The sequence below is a fragment of the Anguilla anguilla genome, chromosome 15, assembly GCF_013347855.1.
Source record: "Anguilla anguilla isolate fAngAng1 chromosome 15, fAngAng1.pri, whole genome shotgun sequence".
NCBI classification, from domain to species: domain Eukaryota; kingdom Metazoa; phylum Chordata; class Actinopteri; order Anguilliformes; family Anguillidae; genus Anguilla; species Anguilla anguilla.
The window spans coordinates 32,776,319-32,801,186 of NC_049215.1; the positions used below are offsets into that span (position 1 = coordinate 32,776,319).

The following is a 24,868-nucleotide window of genomic DNA, read 5'->3' on the forward strand; positions in this document are numbered from 1 at the left end:
TCTTAACATTATATTTTTATGATTGTGAATGGGAAAAAATGAAATAAAAAAAATAGAAAGTTTTAGAACAATTCTTACAGAAACTTACAGAAATGGTAACAGTTTAAATTAGTCTTAGCATAGCATTTCAAGTTGCTTATCTGCAGAGTATTTGACTAACCTGTATCTGTGCCTGCCAAGGAACATGCCAGATGGGAAAGTTCAGACTATGGATACAGTGCTGTCAGGCATTTTAAGTCCTCTCAGCGTAGCAAAGAGTGTTACATGCACGTTTCAATTATTGTAGTGCATAAACCGCTTTCATTGCTCCTGCCACCTTTTATTCCATTCCTACATTTCCCAGCATGCAACCAGCACAGATGTGTCACTGTTATGCTGTTCTCTGGGGTAAATTCAAGACAAGTGCACGGTCTCAAAGTCCAGTTCTGGAGGGCTGCAGACAGTCTCTGGTGGTTTTTATGATATACTTTCAGTAAGCAACTAATTTAGGCCTTGAAAACAAGGTGGTCAGACTCTATAGCCAATGGGTGACTTAATTTAAGCGCATAAGTGCAAGAATACAACAAATCTGAACAAATCGAACTTTGTATTCCTTGACACTGCAGTATTGGGTTTTCTGAGTACAAATGAAAGGAAGAGTGCCTTCTCTTTCAGCAGGAGATTTTATGAATTCACACTCGGTGAAAGCGAACACCTATAATAACACATTAAAACGGGAAAGTCTTCGTTTCCATATGTTATGTTAGTTAAACTTTATTCTGCCCTTAAAAAGAAACTAATTGTCGTCCGGGCGTAGTGTTACGAAAAACGATGCGCATGTTCGCAGACGCTCTGACAGCTACGGTTGGCTCAGATTGTGGGATGAGCAATGCTTATTCTGCAAAAACAATGTCCAAATCTACGCAGAATGTATGCAACATGACACCCCGAGGGACGATCTTCCCTTGAAAAGCCGGTACATCTTGAACCTGCGCAGTCCATGAGCGTAAAACGTAGAATGACGCAACTTTACTCAAGTCCAAACAGGCAGTAACTACAAACTCAAATAAGCAAGTTTTCTCTAAGTAGTGCTCTTTAGAATAATCAGCGGACTGGGTGTTGGGCACACCGATGTATTCGTACAAAAAAACTGAATAAACCACTTTATTTTCCTATTACATGAGGCATTTTAGCTGCATTGTCTCTTTATATCAGTGTTAGGTAGTGAGGGCCCCCCTGAACGTGGCTCCTCCTCCCCGCGCCGCGCTGCGTCTGGCCGCCCCCTCTCGGCTCAGCCGCGGACCGTCTCTTCTCTTTCACTGAGCTCCGAGCGCCGGATAACCCTTACCGAGTACACAGCCATGGCAGAAAGCGCCGGCTTGGAGAACCATCGCATCAAGAGCTTTAAAAACAAGGGGCGCGATGTCGAGGTAAGTGCAGGTCGGATGATCGTCGTTGTTACTCGTCGTCTAGCGTCTTGAGGAGCTATGAGAAGCGGGTAACGGGCAGATGTGCCCCGGCCTTTGTGACAAGCCTGGGGGATGGGGGGTTGGATGCGCTGGGCATGAGGAGCGTGTATTCCGGAAAACCCTCCACCCTCGCCAGACATTACTATACCGTTAACCAGGCGGGCTAGTAAGCCAATAGCCCCGTCACCATGCGGGGCGGGCGCGGCCTAGGGAGAGGCCTCCAGGCCGCGCTGTAAAACCAGATTCCCCAGATTGGCGCCGGCTGTGAGTAGAGTCCTAGACGGCTGGCAGTTGCGCTAAATCCCGAATTCCACATCTGAAAGAGTCGCACCACGGTTCCCATAGTCACACCGACCCAGGCCGAGCTGCGATTAACAAGCTAGCGGCTGGGCTAGCGCCGCCACACAGAAGCAACTACGGACACGAACTAACCATAAAAGCACTTTGATAACTAAATAACGTTACAGCATTTGGCTTTTACAGTTGACAGTGGCCTTGAATTAAGGCCAAACTCATACTGGTGTTTTTTAAAAATCGAGAATTAATCATTTCCATGTTGAAGCTGTTCGTAGCTAGCTTAGCATGTTTGCTAGCAAGTGAGCTGAGAGGTTAGCGGGCGTGTGTTGGATATGTTGTGCAGACAGGCGGTCTGAAATCTATGGGTGTTGTTTGAAGCTACTGCCCCACGGCCCATCTGCCTTGCCTGGTTTGGTGATTCTGTTTATTCGCTTTCCGTCTCAGCTGGTTTATGAAACGGCCTTTCGCTTCTCTTTCAGCGCAAGTTATCTTTTCAGCAGGCTAACTGGCTAGCATGGCTACCGTGCGGTATTATGTCGTCGTAGCCTAAGAATAACAGGCATTTAACAGCTTATGTCATTTAATATCAGCGTTTTGCTATTCATACGTACAATCTAGGATAAACACGACAAATTAAACGACAGTTTCAGATTTAGTGCTTGCTAGTCGAGATCACTAATACCGCATTCATTTTTAATCTACAACCGGCATATTGTAGCTACGATTGTACGAGGGGAAAATGGCCAACGCTGCTGTGTCACAGAAAATTGACAATTCATGAAACTGTAGCCGTAGTGCTGGCTTTGATGCTTTGATGGGATGGATATATATATATATATATATATATATATATATATATACATACATATGCATATGCATATGCATGCTCGCTGTGTCTGACACGACGCTTAAACATAATGTAAAACCAGCAGTTAGTTTGCTTTTGCGAGTACCAAACTCGCTCTCCATTTTCAGCACTAGTGGTCAGCACGAACGATCCTTCCAGATTTTTAGGACTGAACGCAGCTGATCTGTCCCAGGAGGATACGTGTTTATACGCTGTTACACGCCTCCATCCATGGCCGATTGTGTGGCTACGTACCAATTGCACGAGCGAGAAGGCTCCTTGGGGTGGGCTGCATGGGTGTTGATTGCGGTGTATTGCATATTTCGAGATATCTGACTTTGATCTGTGTGGCTCACCACTTCCTCACTTGACCGGTTAGCTTCATTCTGTTAAGCGGCGTCTGTCGCCTTTGTTCGTGCACACATCTGTCCCCTCGGTCTCCATTTACTCACAGCTGCTGCTTGGTCACCGATGGTTTTTGTACCCGTGAAGCTAGTTCCATTTATTTATACGGCTCTGACTAGATTAAGAAAGTGATTCATGAACTCTGATCTTTTCCCGCACAATCACACACACTGTGCAGCTTGCCGGCTTGTTTTACCTGGGCACTGCAAACCCTCCTGCTGAAGTATGTTTGTTCTGCTCTGGTCTGATCCTGTCAGAACCACTAGAGTTCGATTCACGTCCCCTCGTGTTTAACGCCGGCCATGCAGATCTGCAGGAGCTCCTCCACGTATCTGTCCAAGTAGACAGGGTCTGATTGTCATTGTGCACGTCTGATACCTGTGTTATTGACTCCCACACACTTTCACGATGGTGTGATGGCACGCGGACCGATCCCTAAACAGCATGCGGTGTGAAGGGTGTGTGCACGGGCCTACAGTGGCCGTCGGGGATTAAGCTTGTCTATACTGGCTTGTGTACGTCGCCTCCTTAAAAAAAAAAAAAAACAATTACGAAGATAATGTTAGTACTGTTAGTGCTTTAAGTAAATCTTAGCATTCGCTATGGCCACACCCATTAAGCTAGTGTGAGTGACATTGCAGTCCCATTTTTCACAGATGAGTATGTTGGAAATATCACTGCTATGAAAATATGTAGCGTTATTATGAGTGAGGTTTATGTTTTGATGTAGCTGGGGAAGAGTGGATGTAAGGAAAAGAGATGCTGGCTGCCGAAGTGCTGGTCAGTGCTACGGCAGGTTACTGTGGTAACCAGGTGACACAGTGCTATGGCAGGTTACTATGGTAACCAGGTGACACAGTGCTAAGGCAGGTCACAGAGGTGAGCAGGTGACACTGTGCTAAGGCAGGCTACTGAGGTAACCAGGTGACACAGTGCTAAGGCAGGTTACTGAGGTAACCAGGTGACACAGTGCTAAGGCAAGTTACTGCGGTGAGCAGGTGACACAGTGCTAGTCAGTGCTAAGGCCTCCAGCTGCCGTGTGGGTCGTTCCTGCAGAGAATATCATCCCCTGAAGCTCAGCCTGTGACAGAGCTGTGGTTATCCAGCCAGTATTATAATAAAAAGGGGATTTTGGAATGTTCCAAAAAGTTTAAAAGTTATATATGTATATATATATATATATATATATATATATTTTAATGTATTTATTTATTTTTTAAACTATGCTGCCTTTAAAATTCAGAAATGTTGTACCAGTAAGAATCTTGTGCCCCTTGAATATGGCTTATTCAGAGTCTTTGAAAGCAAGCTTCATACAGATTTTATACATTATTTTATACATTGTACCCCAGTTTATTCATTGTAACATATTTATCTAAAATATACACTACATGGCCGAAAGTATGAGGACAACCCTACCAATTAGTGGGTTTCGGCTACTTCAACCACACCCATTACTAACCCGTGGATTAAATCAAGCATACAGCCAGGCATCCCCATAGACAAACATTGGCAGTAGAATGGGTTGCACTGTGGAGCTCAGTGACTTTCAGCGTGGCGCTGTCATTGGATGCCACCTTTCCAACAAGGCGGTTTGTCAGATTTCTGTCCTGGTCAACTGTCGGTACCGTTATTGGGAAGCGGAACCGTCCGTCTGGAGCTCCATGAAATGGATTTCCATGGCCGAGCAGCCATACTCAAGCCTAAGATCATCCTGTGTAACGCCAAGCTTTGGCTGGAGTGGTGTAAAGCACACCGCCATTGGACTCTGGAGCAGTGGAAGCACGCTCTCTGGAGTGATGAATCACGCTTCACTGTCTGCCAGTTTGACAGACGAATCTGGGTTTGGTGAATGTCAGGAGAACACTACCTGCCCGAATGCATAGTGCCAACTGTCATGTTTGGTGGAGGAGGAATAATGGTCTGGGGCTGTTTTTCATTGTTTGGGCTAGGCCCTTAGTTCCAGGGAAATGTTAATACTACAGCATAAATTGACATTCTAGGGAATTGTGGGCTTCCAACGTTATGGCAGCTGTTTGGAGTAGGCCCTTTCCTTTTTCAGCATGACAATATCCCCATGCACGAAGCAAGGTCCATAATGAAATGCTTTGCCCAGTTTGGTGTAGAAGAACTTGACTAGGCTGCGCAGAGCCCTGATCTCAACCCCATCAAACAGCTTTGGTATTAAATGGAACGCCGACTGCGAGCCAGGCCTAATCGCCCAATGTTGCGTATATATATATGTGTGTGTGTATATGTGTTTATATGTGTGTAGTGCATCCAGTGAGTGTTTGGACAGTGATACCATTTTTGCTGTTTTGGCTCTGTTCTCCTGCACATTGGATTCGAAATTAAACCGTGAGTATGAGATTGAAAAGCAGACTCTCAGCTTTAATTTGAGGGTATTTGCTTTTACATCACGGTTGTAACAGCAGATTACTGATTTTGCCGTTAAAGTGGACGTGGTGCATTCGGATAAAAGTCCTTCCAGGCCAGCGTTGGTAGGTCACAGCTCTGTGCTTTCATTGAGAAATGCTTTTGTTTGGTAACACAGACATGTCATGCCCAAGCCTCCTTCCACCCTTATGAGCTGTTAATGATTGATTATGAGTCATTAACCGTGGAGAGCGATGTATACAAAATGAATATCTTCACAGAATGAATACAAATCTGAAGCAGGCCAAAGAGAAACCTGTGAGGTGTGTGTGTGTGGCTGAGGGTTGTTTTGAAGCTGAGGGGTGTGACTCACACGTGGTTAAATAGGCATTCCAAGGGGCAGGATTGGGTGTCTCCCCTTCTGAGCACCGAGCATGTTTGTGGAAGCCTTAAGATCTCCGTTGTGACTTGAGCTGTTATTTTGCTGTTGGTTGGTGTCACACACTGGTTCAGCGTCTTGGCAACTGTGCCCATTGTGTGTGTGTGTCTGTGTGTGTCTGTCTGTCTGTGTTTATTTGTGTGTGTGTGTGGGTTGTAGAATCAAACCTAAATGGTTCAGCACCTCTAATGTCATATGGTTAGAATAGAGCATTGAGTGTGTGTTCTCTTTACACACTCAGCACTGCTCCGCATATTGCTTTGTGGGCCTCAGTCTTCACGCAGGAGCTTAAAATTTTTAAATATATTTTATTATTTTTTTATTTTAAAGCAGAGCGGGACAGTCCCACCCTCCTTTAGTATTTTTGTGCTGTATTAATGCAGGTGGAGAGCAGGGGGGGGGCAACGGACAGAAGGGACCCCAGCTGAAAAGGTGCCATAGCAGGGATCAAATCGCATGTAGCTGAGATGGGGCTTTCCTGTGGACTGTGGCACATGAGCTGTGCTGGCACATGGCCACATTTTTTAGTGCTGCCAGGTTACTCTGCACATTTCTATGTGAGGTAGAGGGAAGGCCCTGGCCACTGGTTCATTAGCAGTGTGAAGCCCCGCCCACAGGTTCATTGGCAGTGTGAAGCCCCGCCCACAGGTTCATTAGCAGTATGAAGCCCCGCCCACAGTTTCATTAGCAGTATGAAGCCCCGCCCACAGATTCATCAGCTGTGTGAAGCCCCACCTAAAGGTTCATTAGCTGTGTGAAGTCCCACCTACAGTTTCATTAGCAGTGTGACGCCCCGCCCACAGGTTCATCAGCTGTGTGAAGCCCCGCCCAAGGGTTCATCAGCTGTGTGAAGCCCCGCCCACAGGTTCGTCAGCTGTGTGAAGCCCCACCTAAGGGTTCACTAGCAGTTTGAAGCCCCGCCCACAGTTTCATTTGCATTGTGAAGCTGCACCCACAAGCACTCATCACGCACTACATCCGTTTGCAAGACTGAGTCACGCACGCACACAGACACACACGCACAGCTCCAGGCTGCGCTGGGGGTAAAGCCCTAAAGCTTTAGTCTCAGAGTGGTAGAGGTGGTGTCTGTGCAGGAGGAGCAACACTCCCGCAGCTGCTTTCATATGAGATTACTGTCCGTGTTCCTGGACTGACAGGAACAGGAAATAAACTCCTTATATCCTTCCAAATCCTCCTTTGCTCTCCTCAGCATGGCTGCCCACCAGTCAAATAGCACTTCCATGTAGCACTTGTGTCCTGAACTTGATGTTGTTGTTGTTTTAATGTGTCTCGGAATCATGCCTCGCTTCTGTCTTAACACTTTGCCACAGATTCACTCATTTAGCTTTAGCACATAGCCACAGCTTTACTCATTTAGCCTTAAGACTTAGCCACAGCATTACTCATTTAGCCTTAATGCTTAGCCACAGCATTACTCATTTAGCCTTAACACTTAGCCACAGCTTTACTCATTTAGCCTTAAGACTTAGCCACAGCATTACTCATTTAGCCTTAATGCTTAGCCACAGCTACTCATTTAGCCTTAACACGTAGTCACAGCATTACTGATTTAGCTTTAACACTTAGCCACAGCTTTACTCGTTTAGCCTTAACACGTAGTCACAGCATTACTGATTTTGCTTTAACACTTAGCCACAGCTTTACTCATTTAGCCTTAACACGTAGTCACAGCATTACTGATTTAGCCTTAACACTTAGCCACAGCTTTACTCATTTAGCCTTAACGCTTAGCCACAGCTACTCATTTAGCCTTAACACGTAGTCACAGCATTACTGATTTAGCCTTAACACATAGCTTCAGCTTTGCTAATTTACTCTTAACACTTAGCCAAAGCTTAACTGTGTGAACTAGACTTGATGTTCATGCTGTGGGTAGCTGCTACGTTATGATAGAACTGTACTTAATCTGACCTGTGTTTTCCAATGGCCTTCGGTATGTACTTCGCTTTGGATAAGTGCCTGCCCAAATGAATATGAAGTAATGTAATGTAATCCTCCTTCAGCCTGTCTGGTCCCCATCATCTACACTGAAGTGGATTTAAAAGGTGAAGTCAAGAATGGGGCTTTCACCTGGAGTTGCCTGGTCAGTCAGAGTAGGTGTCCTCCTAATGTTTTGCACTCTCAGTGTAAATGCACTGTGAGTGTCCACAGGACCCCTGTATGTTTAGCATATCCACTATTTTGGCCCGTACAGAGAAAGTGTCCCAAATCCCAGTGCCTTTCCTCCTTTTTTGGACAAAATAAAAACATTGGGGCGCAAAAGCAGTAAAATGGAAGGCCTTCGGCATCCTGTGCAGTTAGTGTGAGCAGTGACGGTAGTACTGGTTACGTAAGCATCTATTTGCGATGGTAACACGAGCCTAGACCTGCAATCACAAGGTCTAACGCCATCTAATGCCAAGACTGCGTTGGACACATGAGACACCCCCCGCCCCCCACCACCCCACCACTGTGACCTGGTGTTTCAGGAGTGATCGTCATGGCTACGTCAGCATCCCAGCGTGATCCGTCACTGTGATGCTGAGGACCAGCGAGCTGTTATAGTGGTGTGGCCACGCTGCGCTACGCTTTGCCACCAGAGTGCTCTTCTCCTGGGCAGGAGCTACAGCTCTCTCCCCTCTCCCTGTCATGTCCTGTCCTGAACTGTTTTTTATCGAACAGAAACTTCGGTAAAACACACGCATATGCCCACAAATTTCCATATCATCTTGGTAATGACTACACGTGACTTCCTGCTGGAGTGCTCATGGGTAACGGAGCTGTGTCTCCAGACCTGTAGGGCTGCTGTGATTCTCCAGACCTGAAGGGCTGCTGTGATTCTCCAGACCTGTAGGGCTGCTGTGTGTCTCCAGACCTGTAGGGCTGCTGTGATTCTCCAGACCTGTAGGGCTTCTGTGTGTCTCCAGACCTGTAGGGCTGCTCTGTGTCTCCAGACCTGTAGGACTGCTGTGTGTCTCCAGACCTGTAGGGCTGCTGTGACTCTCCAGACCTGTAGGGCTGCTGTGTGTCTCCAGACCTGTAGGGCTGCTGTGACTCTCCAGACCTGTAGGGCTGCTGTGACTCTCCAGACCTGTAGGGCTGCTGTGTGTCTCCAGACCTGTAGGGCTGCTGTGTGTCTCCAGACCTGTAGGGCTGCTGTGTGTCTCCAGACCTGAAGGGCTGCTCTGTGTCTCCAGACCTGTAGGGCTGCTCTGTGTCCTCCAGACCTGTAGGGTTGCTGTGATTGTCCAGACCTGTAGGGCTGCTGTGTGTCTCTAGACCTGTAGGGCTGCTCTGTGTCTCCAGACCTGTAGGGTTGCTGTGATTCTCCAGACCTGTAGGGCTGCTCTGTGTCTCCAGACCTGTAGGGTTGCTGTGATTCTCCAGACCTGTAGGGCTGCTCTGTGTCTCCAGACCTGTAGGGTTGCTGTGGTTCTCCAGACCTGTCGGGTTGCTGTGATTCTCCAGACCTGTAGGGTTGCTGTGATTCTCCAGACCTGTAGGGCTGCTCTGTGTCTCCAGACCTGTAGGGTTGCTGTGATTCTCCAGACCTGTAGGGTTGCTCTGTGTCTCCAGACCTGTAGGGCTGCTGTGGTTCTCCAGACGTGTAGGGCTGCTGTGAGTCTCCAGACCTGTAGGGCTGCTGTGTGTCCTCCAGACCTGTAGGGCTGCTGTGGTTCTCCAGACCTGTAGGGCTGAAATGAAATCCCGGAACGGATCATCCCTCATTCTGCACCATCTTTCCTGAACTGTGATGAATGTTCATGTGATGAAAAAAATAAGCTGACCGAGTCTTCTCCCTTCTCCCCCTCAGACTATGAGAAGACATCGGAATGAAGTGACTGTAGAGCTGAGGAAGGTAAGCACTGCGCCGTCTCTTAAACTGATCCTGGAACAGTTCTATTTGCCTTGTGGCAAGGCCGCTCTGAGAATAAGTCTTTACTTTCAGTTTCGGCTGATCCCAGAACAGTTGAGGGGGTTTGGCCCAATCCCCGTCTTGGGTTGGTTTTAACGGATGCATGCATGTTGACTCCAAGTTACCCCTTTCCTCAGTGAAGGAGCAGATTGACTATAACTCATGGGCTGGGTCTGTCTGTCTGTCTGTCTCTGTGTACAGCATGTGTATATCACACGGTCTGTGTCTGTCCTGTCAGTCCAGCACATATCCTCCTGTGACCTGGCAGAGAAAAATATTAAAAAAAATATTAGGCTATTTATACTTATTGAATGTGCCTTGTGTAGGTTTCAGCAAAACAGAATAAGGGAGTCTTGAGATAAAGACCAGAGACCCATGTGCTCAACAGGGCACAAAAATGAATTGTCGGGTCTTAGGAGGATGTACACCGCAATGTCTGGCTGTGTGTCTGTCCGTCAAGTGTGTTCACACCATGCTGTCTATGTACATCTGTATGCATGTCAGTGTGGCGTGTCAAAGTGTCTGTGTTTCTGTCAGTCCAGCATATATGTGCCCTGCAATGTGTCTGTGTGTTTGTCAGTACTGCGTATATATACCACGCAATCTGTGTTTATATCTCTGTCAGTACTGCATAAATATACCATGCAGTCTGTGTGTCTGTTAGTACTGCATATATATACCAAGCAATCTGTGTCTGTGTGTCAGTGCAGCTTATATATATATATATATACCACTGTGTCTGTGTGTCTGTCAGTCCAGCGTATATATACCATGCGGTGTGTCAGTGTACAGGCTAGCTTGGCCCACTCAGTGTCTGGTCCCTGGGTCGTTGTTCCTGACTGTGGGGGTGGGTTCTCCACCTTCCAGGAGCTGAAATTAGAAAGGCCAAACACCCCCAGACCCAGAACCCCCCCGCGCCCCCCCGCGCCCCCGGGCACTCCTCCTCAGCTTACAGTTGACCGGCCAGGCTGTGGGGCCCCATTCTAAAGCGCCTGAACGCGGAGTCTGGCGTTAAGTTAAGCCGCGAGCGTGACTGCGTGAGGTGATGTGGCCGAGTGGGGGTGTGCTGAGGTCACTCAGGTGCCACCACCACCACAAATCTATATTTTATATGTACGCATACACACACACACACACACATGCACACATACAGTACACATACAGCACACACTCACACACACACATGCACACATACAGCACACACACACAACACAAACACACATACACGTACACACACGTACACACACACATAGAGCACACACTCACACACACACATGCACACATACAGCACACACACACGCACACACAAACACATCATACAGCACGCACACACACACATGCACACTCACACACACAAACACACGCAAACACACATATACACACTCATGCACTCACACACGCACACATGTACACACACAGCACATACACACATGCATGCACACACACACACGTACAACACACAAACACACACATACACACCCACACAGCACACACACACACACAAACAATTTTAATCTGTACTCTACAATTTCAGATTTGTAATCAAATATTTAACGTGTGGTTAAATGGTTGATTCTCAGCTTGTATTAATGCAGGTTTTGTTTCCTGGCTCAAAATAGGGCTTAGGCTGTGACTTTGCATCACAGCGACTGCAGTCAGTCTGGCTTTGCTGCCGCTGTCTCCCTTTATTTAGCTACATTTGGAATGCAAATTCTGTAAAAAGTCTTCAGGGGACCACCACAATGCATTGATGTAGGCCATAAAAAAATTAAATGTGTGGCAGAAATGAATTATTAGAACAATTAAAATTTTTGAAGAGTTACACATTGTAAGTGCCAGAATTGGGGGGGAAATATATATGCTGTCCTAAATAGTACAGCGGTCTGCATGGCATAGGCCTTGTTTGTCCTGTTTGTAAAATGTGAAAACGTGTTCAACTGCGTGTACGCGAAAATGTGTTCGACTGAACGATTGAATTTGTGTTCTTTATAGTCAGTGGAGAGAGTCCGTTGTGTTGGTCTGGTTCAGTTTCTTTGTGTCCTTGAATCCCAGGGCATTACATGTGTGCAGATTTCAGTTTGCCCTGAAGTATGGAGCTCTTTCCGCTGTTCGCTATTATGGGTTTTCTCTCTCTCTGGCCCAGAATGCTTTGCAGCAGTAAGCCTGATGTGTGCTTTTGCCCGCAGAACAAGAGAGATGAGCACCTACTGAAGAAGCGCAACGTACCCCAGGAGGAGAGCCTGGAAGACTCTGATGTAGACGCTGATTTCAAAGGGGTGAGTCTGCTGAGCGCCCCCTGCTGGCCAGAGCTGGGATAGGCGTGCTCCTCGGTGTGTCTGTTTGCGTTGTTCTCCCCCACGTCTGTGTGCGTGTGCGTGCCTGCGCGCTCTGTAACCCGAGAGCTGCTGTCACATTTGCCGCCCCCCCCCTCGACCACTTAGCGCATCTATTTCTGTCCTGGGTGTCTGTCTGTCCTTCAGACTCCTGCTGTGATATTAAAGCCTGCTGCACTGATGAAGCCGTAAACAGGGCCTGTGCTGAAAGCCTCTTGCCCCATCCCGGGGCTGAAGGGGTCCTGCTCCATGTTTGGATGTCTAGCGTAATACACCAGGAGTGTGGAGCAATGCAAGCTGGGAGTTCTCGCTCACATGATGGATTGTCCTTAAAAAAAACCCTGAAATGCCTGGGACCGTGATTTTCAAATTCTTCCATTTTCTGTGTGGTGTCCCTTTATAGCCTGTTATTTGATCCACAAAATATCATGTTTGTATTATTATTGTTCTTGCACTTGCCTGACATTTTTCTCTCTTTTTTCCCCCAGCAAAACGTAACACTAGATGCAATCTTACAGGTACGTTTCGTCTCCATGAAGTGGTGGCGTTGGTGCCTGAAAGTGAAGATAAAGGGTTTCTGTTCTGGCCTTAATGGGGATCCTAGCGGCAGACCAGACAATACTTTAAACTGTTCAGTCAGATCCCTGAGAATTTGAGATTTAAATTAGTTAAAACGTACAACTGCATCAATCAACGAATTTATCAGAAAATGTTCCTTATAAAATTGTCACTTGTTGCAGAAATTTTCCTGATATCTAAAGGGTTAACCAATTTCAAAAATTTTTTGACCCATGCTAAATCTCAGCCCCTCAGTCCCTGGGGTCTGTCCTCTTTGGGCCCTTGGGGGCCTGCCTACGGGACTGTTTTGGGTTATTACCAGTCTTGGCTTATTACGGGACAGTGTTCTGGGTTATTACGGGACTGTGTTCTGGCCTCTGTGGAAATAGTTCTGCTGAATTTGGGTTTTGTCCTCTTGTCTTTTAAGAACGCCACCAGTGACAATGCAGTGGTGCAGCTCAGTGCAGTGCAGGCTGCCAGGTGAGGTGCACGTGAGATGAATTATGTTCAGTGAAGTGTGTGTGTGCGTGCGTGTGTGTGTGTGCGTGTGCGTGCGTGCGTGTGTGTGCGTGCGTGTGTGTGCGTTTGTGCGTGTGTGTGTGTGTGTGTGTGTGTGTAACAGTGCTTCAGTACAGATGAAGTTGGGGTGTGTAATTTCTGTTGTGTCTCAAAGCCGGATTCAGACAGCTACTCCGGTTCCAGGTTTTCTGTCCGGCTGACTCTCTCGTCTTCTCTTGCAGAAAATTACTCTCCAGTGACAGAAACCCCCCCATCGATGACTTGATAAAGTCTGGGATCCTCCCCATCCTGGTGAAATGCCTGGAGAGGGATGACAAGTAAGCCTGCCTGACGTGTTTCATGGGGGGCGGGGGGGCGGGGTGGGGGGCGGGTGGGGTTCTGAGGAACTGGGCTGTTTAATGGACTGGTAACTGTACAGTACAGCCACCTGTGCTGCACCTCACTGCTCCCCGGCTCCCCGGCCTTTCTCCCTATGCTGAGACTGCCCCCCCCCCCCCCCAGCTCTGAGTCTTCCCCTCCCGCCTCAGCGAGCCCTGAGAGTTCCCCAGTCTGACAGCCGTGGCTGAGACTCTGACGTCAGGTGTTCCCTGTGGGTAATTAAGCCTCCCCATCTGGGCAGTGATCGCACGCACATCCGCTCCTTCCATCGTTCCGTTTTTAACAACGGGAGCTTTCCCGGTGTTTCTGAACGTCTGCTGCACCTGTGTGTTACTCAGGCTGGGTTAACACTTGACTGACTGATCCAGTCATGATGACGACGGCAGTTCTGTCTTAACGACCGGAGCTGGTGATTGGTCTGGCCTCGCCTTTGTGATGGCGCTCACACCACACCACTGGAAACAGATTGAGGGTTTCACATGAAGATTCGCTGGGCTGATTCGTGTCTCAAACCTTCTCAAAAGTTTGGGGGGGAAAAAAAAAAAACCAAAAACATGACTACTCAAAACATATTGTGGTTGTTGTTGCATAGAGTTCGCTTCCTGCCTGCGCTGTTTGTCTTCCTCTTGAACTTGGTGTCAAGTTTCAGTCTGACCAATACTCACTTGTTACTTTTCACTTTTTTTTTGAGCCCTTTCATATGCCAGGCAAATTGGTGCCGACCGGTGGCCCAACTGGCTGCAGAAAATCTGGAATTATCAGCAAGTGTGAACCAAGCTGCAATGAATATTCAGAAGATACATGCAATTGGAATGCTTTGGTGCCAATGAATAAATTGATTATAGAGTGGAGGATGCTGGGATATGGAAATTAATTGTGTGGAGCGGAGGATGCTGGGATATGAAGGTGAATTGTATGGTGGAGTGGAGGATGCTGGGATATGGAAATTAATTGTTTGGAGTGGAGGATGCTGGGATACTGAGCTGAGTTATGTATATTGGAGGATGCTGGGATACTGAGCTGAGTTATGTAGAGTGGAGGTTGCTAGGATACTGAGCTGATATTATGTAGAGTGGAGGATGCTGGGATACTGAGCTAAATTATGTAGAGTGGAGGATGCTGGGATACTGAGCTGAGTTATGTAGAGTGGAGGATGCTGGGATCCTGAGCTGATATTATGTAGAGTGGAGGATGCTGGGATACTGAGCTAAATTATGTAGAGTGGAGGATGCTGGTATACTTGAGTTATGTAGAGTGGAGGATGCTGGGATGCTGAGCTGAGTTATGTAGAGTGGAGGATGCTGGGATACTGAGCTGAGTTATGTAGAGTAGAGGATGCTGGGGTTTGGAGTACTGGTTCTGTATAGCTATCTTGTGGTTTCTAATAATAAGCCAAACTGTGACCCCTGTGGTCTGGCACTGTGACTCTCTGCCTCTGAGTCACATGACTTTGGGGAGTCTAGAGTTTCAGGCACTAACGCTGTGCCCCCCCCCCCTTCTTTTGCAGTCCTTCCTTGCAGTTTGAAGCTGCCTGGGCACTGACCAACATTGCGTCCGGGACCTCTGCACAAACTCAGGCTGTGGTTAAATCCAGTAAGTCCACTGACTGTGAGGTTCACTGGTGTGTGTGTGTGTGTGTGTGTGTGTGTGTGGGGGTGTTATATTCATGGTTGTGTGTGTATATTCATGGCTGTCTGTGTGTTTGCATGTTATATTTCATGGTTTTGTGTGTGTGTGTGTGTGTGTGCGTGTGTGTTTGTTATATTCGTGTGTGTGTGTGTGTGTGTGTGTATATTCATGGGTGTGTGTGTGTGTTATACTCATGGTTGTGTGTGTTACATTCACGGCTGTGTGTGAGTGTTATATTCATGGTTGTGTGTGTGTTATTCATGGCTGTGTGTGTGTGTGTGAGAGTGTTATATTCATGGTTGTGTGTGTGAGTGTGTTCTATTCATGGTTGTGTGTGTGTTGTGTGTGTGTGTTGCTGCAGATGCTGTTCCTTTGTTCCTGCGGCTGCTTCACTCTCCACATCAGAATGTGTGTGAACAGGCTGTGTGGGCCCTGGGCAACATTATCGGTAAGTACACCAGACCGAGCGGGGGGGAGGCGTGCCGCTCTGAGGGGGGGGGGCAGGGCCTGGAGCCAAAGCCCGGTCTGATGGTTCTGTCCTCGTCTCCCAGGCGACGGGCCGCAGTGCCGAGATTATGTCATCTCCCTGGGCGTGGTCAAACCCCTGCTGTCCTTCATCAATCCCTCCATTCCCATCACCTTCCTCCGCAATGTCACCTGGGTCATCGTCAACCTGTGCAGGAACAAAGACCCGCCCCCACCCATGGAAACTGTGCAGGAGGTGAGGCTCGGTTTGGGGGCGGGGCGGTGTGGTTGTGTGGGGGTGTGGCTCTTTGGGGTGTGGTTGTGTGGGGGTTTGGCTGTGTGGGGGTGTGGCTCTTTGGGGTGTGGTTGTGTGGGGGTGTGGCTCTTTGGGGTGTGGTTGTGTGGGGGTTTGGCTCTATGGGGTGTGGTTGTGTGGGGGTGGGGCTCTTTGGTGTGAGGTTGTGTGGGGATGTGGCTGTGTTAGGGTGGGGCTCTTTGGGATGTGGCTGTGTTGGGGTGTTACCCTGTTTACTCTCCACATTCTGAAAGCATGTGTGCTATGCTAAACTCCCGATAAGGCCGCCTGTCTACTGTGGAGGTAATCAATTACTGTTTTAGCACCTGTCTACACTTATGTTTCTAACTATGTTTCTCCCTCTCTTTCTCTCTCCCGCCCTCCCCCCTCCTCTCTCTCTCTCTCCCTCTCCCTCCCCCCCCCCTCTCTCTCTCTCTCAGATCCTGCCAGCCCTGTGTGTGCTCATATACCACACTGATATCAATGTAAGTTTGCAGAATGTGATTCTTTAAACCGTTTGTCCGCCTCTGCTGGTGTCTGTGGTAATGCTAATGACCTCTGTGCGCTAGCACTCTCTTTCCCAGCTAGCGAGCGCGCTACATTAGCACCACAGGCGGGAGGCTGGCGTGATGTGCCGTTTGTCTGAAGTGTGACGGGCAAAGGAAACGCGTTAGCGACAGCAGTCCTGACCGTGTGCCTGGCAGGGGTTGAACGTGCTGCCCGTGGCCACAGACTGAGCCCTCCGTTGTGCTGTAGCGGTTCAGCGTGATAGCACTTTGGTCTGATCCCGTATTTCTTTTCCCAAACGGAGTGTGCCAGTGGGACGCGTGCGTTTGGCCTGCGTCCCTCCTGCAGACCCGCAGAGACCCGCGGCTGATCTCTGAGTCTCAGGGAGCCTCGTCAAAATAGCTCTTCTGTGTTTTAGCGCCTCACAGAGGTGCTGTTGTTAACTTGCACTGCGATTGGTCCAGCTCCTTTGGTGATGTCACAGCGGTCACCCCTGCGAAATTACCACTTTCCTTTAATGTATTTAAGTTGCCCTTTGTGAAGGGAAGACTGCTACGGGGTCACTTCCACGTCACAGAGGGAAGGAGACATCAGTAATGCCTGCAGTTACATCACTGTTTTGGGGTCCCTCAGTGACTGCAGTCCTGTTTTGGGGTCCCACAGTGACTGCGGTCCTGTTTTGGGGTCCCACAGTGACTGCGGTCCTGTTTTGGGGTCCCACAGTGACTGCGGTCCTGTTTTGGGGTCCCACAGTGACTGCGGTCCTGTTTCGGGGTGCCACAGTGACTGCGGTCCTGTTTTGGGGTCCCACAGTGACTGCGGTCCTGTTTTGGGGTCCCACAGTGACTGCGGTCCTGTTTTGGGGTGCCACAGTGACTGTGGTCCTGTTTTGGGGTGCACGCGGGCTCACACACGTTCTGGTCCTGGGCAGATCTTGGTGGATACAGTGTGGGCTCTCTCGTACCTGACGGACGGAGGGAACGAGCAGATCCAGATGGTCATCGACTCGGGCGTGGTCCCCTTCCTTGTTCCTCTGCTCAGTCACCAAGAGGTCAAAGTTCAGGTACGTGACGCACCAGGCTTGCTTCACATTTTTTTATTTCACTGACCATTATCCCCAATCTGTCCACAACTCTCCAAACCTGCTGTTGGACTTCATTGGCAAGCATATCTGTACTTGTAGCTTGTCTTGTGACATTGCTTGCTGTAAAATATTCACTTTACTTGTAAATGCTTCTCTGTGTTTTTGGCATTTTGTCATTTTTTGTCTGAAATCTGAACGTTTGAAATGTTAATTTATTGGCTGTTGATGGTGACGTGCCACTTCCTGTTTCAGACGGCTGCTCTGCGGGCGGTAGGTAACATTGTGACGGGGACGGACGAGCAGACGCAGGTGGTGCTGAACTGCGACGTCCTGTCCCACTTCCCCAACCTGCTCACACACCCCAAGGAGAAGATCAACAAGGTGCGGCGCGTTTACCGTGTGTGTGTGTGTGTGTGTGTGTGTGTACGTGCGTGTGTGTTACCAATCAGAGCGGTGAGACAAATGTCTGTGTGAAGCTCATGTCTTAGGGAATTCATAATGAGACTCTGGGGTGTATACTGCAGCGCACTGCCCGAACGGCAGTCCTGTGTCTACCTGCATGTTACTCCTCTCCAACAGCGCCCCCTGGTGGAGGTCATTAGCACTGCTCGGCCTGTTCTCCCTCTGCCAGCTCATGGTGTTGCTGTAACATGTCACGCTGTATTTTTAAGAAAATTTGTGGTACCGCTGTAAATTAAGGAAGGTGTGGTGTGGTCAGGTTTGGTTGTCCATCTGAAAGCTAGTCCCTTGGGGCTGTGGAGTCACGCTCTGCTTCCTGTACTGTAGATCAGATTGAACGCTCTACTTCCTGTACTGTAGATCAGAGAGAACGCACTACTTCCTGTACTGTAGATCAGAGAGAATGCACTACTTCCTGTACTGTAGATCAGAGGGAACGTTCTACTTCCTGTACTGTAGATCAAAGAGAAAAATAATTATTTAAAAAAGCCAAAAGCTGTGAGGGCCTCTTTTGAAAACATAGCTAGACTTGAGGATTTTTGTGGGGACTGGACCGCGGGTGGTGAACGGAACAGTTTTAAAAACATTTTTTTACATGAACCGTTGCATCCCGTGTGTGCATGTGCGCGTGTATGCATGCATGCGTGTGCTTGTGCAAGTCAGTCTGAGGTTGAGGTAGCACTATTTGTGTTGTGTTCTGTGTGTTTTGTGCAGCTCCCAGCAACACTCCTCTCAACCCCAGTTATTCACGAAGCTTCTGAAAAGGCAGTACACAGTTTGTGAGATTAGTGTCCTGTCATCTGATTGGCTCTAGCTAATTTTAGCCAGCATGTGCTATAGGTCAGTGGTGGAGTTGGCTTGAATCCCCGCCTGCAGTTGGAGCCCCACCTGAGTGAGATCATGACTCATCGGGGGTTTGGCATGTGAGATTACTGCAGCACTGCACCACAATGACCGCAGTTCACCTGATTTTCCTGCAGGAGGCGGTGTGGTTCCTCTCCAATATCACTGCAGGGAACCAGCAGCAGGTCCAGGCTGTGATTGATGCAGGACTCATCCCTATGGTCATCCATCAGTTAGCCAAGGTGAGAGAGTACACCTTTACACCTGTACCTGAGTGTCCCCCAGACACCCCTGTGACTCATTAACACTCCTATACCTCTGACTCGTTAACACATCTGTACCTGAATGTCCTCCAGACACCCCCCTGGCTCATTAACACACCTTCACACCTTTGTACCTGAACTCCTTCCCCTTTTCATACACAGTGTTCTCCAGTGCTGCTGATACTGGTTGCAATGGATTTATGCTCTCTCTCTCTCTCTCTCTCTCTAGGGGGACTTTGGTACGCAGAAAGAAGCTGCTTGGGCCATCAGTAACTTGACAATAAGTGGGAGGAAAGACCAGGTGAGCGTGTGGCAGGTTTTTTTAGGTGCTTCAGCTACCCAGTGATGGGGCTGATGTGATGTGATGTGATTTGTTGTGATTTGGTGTGACCTGGTGTGATTTGGTGTGATGTGAGTTGGTGTGATGTGATCTGGTGTGATTTGGTGTGATGTGATGTGAGTTGGTGTGATGAGATTTGGTGTGATTTGATGTGATTTGTTGTGATTCGATGTCATCTGGTGTGATTTGGTGTGATGTGATGTGAGTTGGTGTGATGTGATCTGGTGATCTGACCCGGTCTCTGCAGGTGGAGTACCTGGTTCAGCAGAACGTCATCCCGCCCTTCTGCAACCTGCTGTCAGTCAAAGACTCTCAGGTGGTCCAGGTGGTCCTGGACGGGCTGAAAAACATCCTGATCATGGCGGGCGAGGAGGCCAGCACTATCGCCGAAATCATCGAGGAGTGCGGAGGTGAGTGGGGGTGTGTGTGTGTGTGTGGAGGGGGTGGGGGTGTAATTTAGGGTATTTGTGGTTTCGGTTTTATAATGTTGGGCCTGGGATGGCTTTGTCTGCGCCTCTTAACATTCCTGCTTTACCTGCTCACAGGTCTGGAGAAAATAGAAAACCTTCAGCAGCACGAAAACGAGGATATCTACAAGCTGGCGTTTGAAATCATCGATCAGTACTTTTCAGGGGACGATGTGAGTATCTGCTGAGAGAGGGGCCCGGTGTCTGGGTGGTCTCACTGAGTGAGGCTGAGTCATATTTACACCAAGTCATGAGTCACACTGAGTCACATCCAGTCACACTGAGTCACAAATTACGCTCAGCCGCACTGAGTCACAGTCACACCGACTCATTTACACTGAGTCATGCTGCATCAGACTGAGTCATTCATCAGTTTGTGCAACCCTTTAATATTAAAATGGCAGCTCTTTTCTAATATTTACCTCCGCAGCCATTTTCTATTATTAAACATGGTTTTCTGTGAAGTTTAGTAAAATTGAACTTGAAAATAAAGCTTTTTCGTTTGTTTTAGTTTCGCTTTAAATATGGTATGTGCTACATTGCCAGAAGCAGTGTGTAGAAGTGCTTTTAAATCATTTGATGAATGATATTCTTCATGCTGATAGTCTTCAGAAAACCCAGAAGACAACTTCACCATGCGTGAAAACGTTATGACTAGCAGGAATTTGTGCCTGAATGCATGTGGGTGTAGCAGGGATGCTCGGGGTGTAGCAGAGACACTTAGGGGTGTGCTAAACATATAATGCTACTTGCGCTACTTACGCCCTTGCCGTATACCCTACTCCTGTTAGCCCTGTCTGTGCCCTGGCTTTATCCTTTGTGAGCCAAGGGGGAGATCAGTGTGAGATGCTTTATTAATCACTGTGAGATGCTTTATGTCTCATTGTGAGATGCTTTATGAATCACTGTGAGATGCTTTATGAATCGCTGTGAGATGCTTTATGAATCACTGTGAGATGCTTTATGAATCGCTGTGAGATGCTTTATGAATCAGTGTGAGATGCTTTATGAATCACTGTGAGATGCTTTATGAATCACTGTGAGATGCTTTATGAATCACTGTGAGATGCTTTATGAATCACTGTGAGATGCTTTATGAATAGGGGGGCCCGGGTGTGAAAATGTGCTGACTTTAGAGAATTGACGTGTGAATGCGTACGAGTGAAGCGTCCGCTCTCGGGCGTAGCAGTGGGAGGCGGAGCGGCGCGTTAATCTACTTCCTGTTCCTGTCTCCCGCAGATCGACGAGGATCCCAGCCTCATCCCAGAGGCCACGCAGGGCGGAACCTTCAACTTTGACCCCGCCTCCAACCTGCAGACCAAGGAGTTCAAGTTCTAAAAACCACCCATCCGCCCCCGCCCGTCCTCCCGCCCTCGCCCCGCCCCCCCACAAGGGGGTCGACTCGCTGCTCCGCACCTGTTCCGGTTACCGTCAGAACATCACAACAGATTTCACCCTACAGACCCACACAAACCCCAAACCCCACACAGCAGCCATGCACTGAAGGAGCAAAGACTACTGCAGGCATCACACCCCCTCCCCTCCCCCCTTTGAAAAACAAAAAAAAAATCAAAAACAACCCACAACCCTTCCACCCCCCCCCCCCGCCCGCCTCAGCGATGCTTCAGAAAATTACAGAAAAGCAAAAAAAAAAAAACTACAAAAAAAATGTAAAAACCCACTTCCCATCACTGCAGTTGCCAAGTCACTCTTCCTCTCCTTCCTCACCTTCCTCACAGACGTACAGAACACTTCTGCATGAGCTGTCAAATCAGTCCAGGTGAAGAGAAGGAAAAAGGAGAGAAAAAAATCCACATGGGGGTGGGGGTATGTGGCTTCCCTCCAGCCCCCCCCCCCCCCCCCCCCCCCCAATCACTCCAGTCTCACTCAATCGAGCTCTGAGCACATCAGCCACCCCAATTGAAGAAGTTTAACCTCAGAGCTAAGGGGCGTGGCACCATGATGTCTGCCATGCCGTGGAAGGCCCCTGAAATTCGGAGAGGGGAAGGAGAGGTTGTAGTTTACTGACAGAACTCATCTGTCGCCACTAATTTCGTTTAGGTTTTCTCTGGGGTTTTTTTTTTTGTTTTGTTTTGTTTTTTCCTTGCTTTTTTTTTTTGTTTGTTTTTGTTTCGTCTTCTCTTCGATCATCATGGAAGAATGAATTTCTATGTTGGGGGGGAGAAAAAAAAAAACTAATTACAAAAAAATGACTGTGAACAACATGCGCATAAAAAAAACTAAACTGGTTTCATGGAAAAAAGATGATTTGTTTTACATAAATTCTGCAAAGGAGAAGGAAAACAAAAAAAAACTTTGTAGCATTGATCTTTTGTAGGTCCAGAAACCAGGAATTAAAAAAGAAAAGAGCCATTTTGTGTGGAGATACAACTCTGCTGGAGCTGAGACTTGAGCTGAAAGGAATTACTGTTATTCTGGAAGACTGAAGCCATGCTGCACTAATGATGTCACTGCCTGTGTCCTTGTATTGTGACATCACAGCCTGCCCTCCCAGCTTATTAAATTGGCAGTTGTGATGTCACAGCCTGCCTCCCTGCTCATTGGATAGGCCGTAGGCATGCACACTGTATGGGGGAGACCCGGTGTCCTGTCTCTAGCTAGTGGCTGGAGGTCAGATCTGAAACTCTTCTGTGCGGTGATTCCGATCTGGTTTCTCTTCTGAAGAAAACGCAAACCTCTGACTACCCGGCATGCTTTTGGGCTGTTTTTTTTTTTCTGTTTTGTTTTATTGTTTTAATTAATTTTATGATTTCTATTTCCTATTTTCCAGGATTTATTGCATATTTTTTAGTTTGAATTTGAAGACAACATAAAGAAAAATTAAAATTTGTTCTTGTTTAATCTGTGGAGCTTCCACGTCTTTGCGGTTTCTCAGTCTTATTCATACTTGCAAGTAGCACCTTGTACTTAACTGTCTGTGGAAGGTGGCAAACTGCTTAAATGGAAAACGATAACAAACAGTGGAGACCTTTACAACTCTCTGCTTTTTGTTCCGTTTATCTTTGTTTTTTTTCCCAATGGTCACATGCTACAAGCCTAACTGTAAAAATTAATCTAGATCTTTCCCACGTCTCATATTTCAGGCCTGTATAAAAGCTGCAGTAGCTGTCTCTTCCTTGCTGGGATACTGCAGAAAAATAGCATTGCATTTACTGTTGGAAAAAAAAAAATCTTTAAAAAATAACAGGGATTTTCTGTTTTTTTTTTTTTTTTTTTTTTTTTTTTTTAAACATGCATACATTGTGATGACAGAGGACTCTGTTTATTGCAGATGGGTTTTCTTGCTGTTGTGACTGGACATGGTCTTCGTTTCCCTGTGCATTTACTTTGTAACGGGATTTGAAACTAAAAAAAAAAAAAAAAAAAAAAAAAATTGCATTTGGACTAATGTAGTTAACGTTCTGGCTGCCAACTATTGAACGATGTGGGAGATCAGGGGCAAGCAGCCAGAGCGTTCTGGACTAGCCGTTTATTACTGAGGAACAATACTTTTGCAGGTGTACAGTCATGACCTATTTAGACACTTAGACAGAGCCACTTTAAAGATTAGAATTTTTTGTCTTGTATCATAAACCGATACAAGCGTATGTTCATTGCAAGATTTTTACTTGCTGAAGAAAACTTGTTTTAAATGAGAAAAAAAGCGGTAGAATCGCATTTTGGCCTCTGATTGTTTGTATCTTTTTATAAATTTTAGATTGAATTTCTCTTTAAGGTGGCTCACCGTTTCTTTCAGCTCTTGTGCATATTAAAGAGAAGAATGAGTTGAAATTCATTGTGCCTTTTGTTTTTCATTTCTAAGCAACAAAAAGAGTTTCTTAAAAAACAACTAAAAAAAAGAGTGCTTAGCAACCGAGGTGTTTGAGAAACGGGGTTTAACCGAGCGAGGCATTCCCCCATCGCTGCGGTGCATTGTGGGACATTTTATCCGAGTGAGGCATTCCCCCATTGCTGCAGTGCACTGTGGGACAATTCAGAGCGGCTTTTCTGTGCTGGGAGGCCAGATTGTTCTATTCGTTCTATTGGCTGACCGTTGTATTCCACTTGACATCACCTCCCCACTCCCTACCCATGACCATCACCGCAACTTCACACATTTTTCACCAATCGGGTGGATTCTGAGACTCCATGGCAACATGATGTCATCCCTCTCATCACTCCCTCAGGACATGGTCTCTGTATTAATGATCCTAACCAAAATAAACCTGCTGTTAGCCATTGGCTCTCTACTGCTCTGAGTGTCCTAATTGACACCCTTCAGTGCCTTTTGTATGAGTGTGTGTGTGCATTTGTGTGTGTGTGTGCATTTGTGCGTGTGTGTGCGTGCGTGCGTGCGTGCATGCGCGTGTGTGAGTGAGAAAGAGGGAGAGAGAGAATGAGTGTGTGGGTGAGATTCTAGTCAATTTTAAGTGAGTCTTATTAAAAAAATCTGCCGCACTGTCTTTTGTTTAAACAGTCTGTGATGCAGTCTTGTTTAAGTGGTCTGTGCTGCACAGTCTTGTTTAAGTGGTCTGTGCTGCACAGTCTTGTGTTTAAACAGTCTGCTGCAGTCTTGTGTTCTAACGGTCTGTTAAGCAGTCTTGTGTTTAAGTGGTCTGTGGTGCAGTCGTGTGTTTAAACGGTCTGTGCTGCAGTCTTGTGTTTAAACGGTCTGTGCTGCACAGTCGTGTGTTTAAACGGTCTGTGCTGCAGTCGTGTGTTTAAACAGTCTGTGCTGCAGTCGTGTGTTTAAATGGTCTGTGCTGCACAGTCGTGTGCTTAAACGGTCTGTGCTGCACAGTCGTGTGTTTAAACGGTCTGTGCTGCACAGTCGTGTGTTTAAACTGTGATGCACAGTTTTTCATTTGAACGATCTGTGCTGCTGTCTTGTGTTTGGTGTGTTGCCTTTGAGCACTTCTCGTCAGTGTTCCTTGGCGTGGTGCTGCTGGGTTTTATCAGGTCTGTGAATGTGTCTCCTGGCTGTGTCCCGGGTCTTGTCT

At 47.5% G+C, this 24,868-nt stretch overlaps 1 protein-coding gene across 1 annotated transcript; it reads left to right on the plus strand.

The window, feature by feature from the left end:
- The first annotated feature begins 996 nt into the window (after positions 1-996).
- kpna3 (karyopherin alpha 3 (importin alpha 4)) lies at positions 997-24,114 on the plus strand. Its single transcript, XM_035394327.1, has 17 exons — positions 997-1,409; positions 9,627-9,671; positions 11,915-12,004; positions 12,550-12,579; positions 13,047-13,099; positions 13,360-13,455; positions 15,024-15,109; positions 15,507-15,593; positions 15,697-15,866; positions 16,346-16,390; positions 17,344-17,475; positions 17,749-17,877; positions 18,936-19,040; positions 19,291-19,362; positions 19,649-19,811; positions 19,947-20,041; positions 21,108-24,114. The coding sequence occupies exons 1-17, from the start codon at positions 1,341-1,343 to the stop codon at positions 21,204-21,206; spliced, it is 1,566 nt and encodes a 521-aa protein (XP_035250218.1). The 5' UTR covers positions 997-1,340; the 3' UTR covers positions 21,207-24,114.
- Positions 24,115-24,868: the final 754 nt, after the last annotated feature.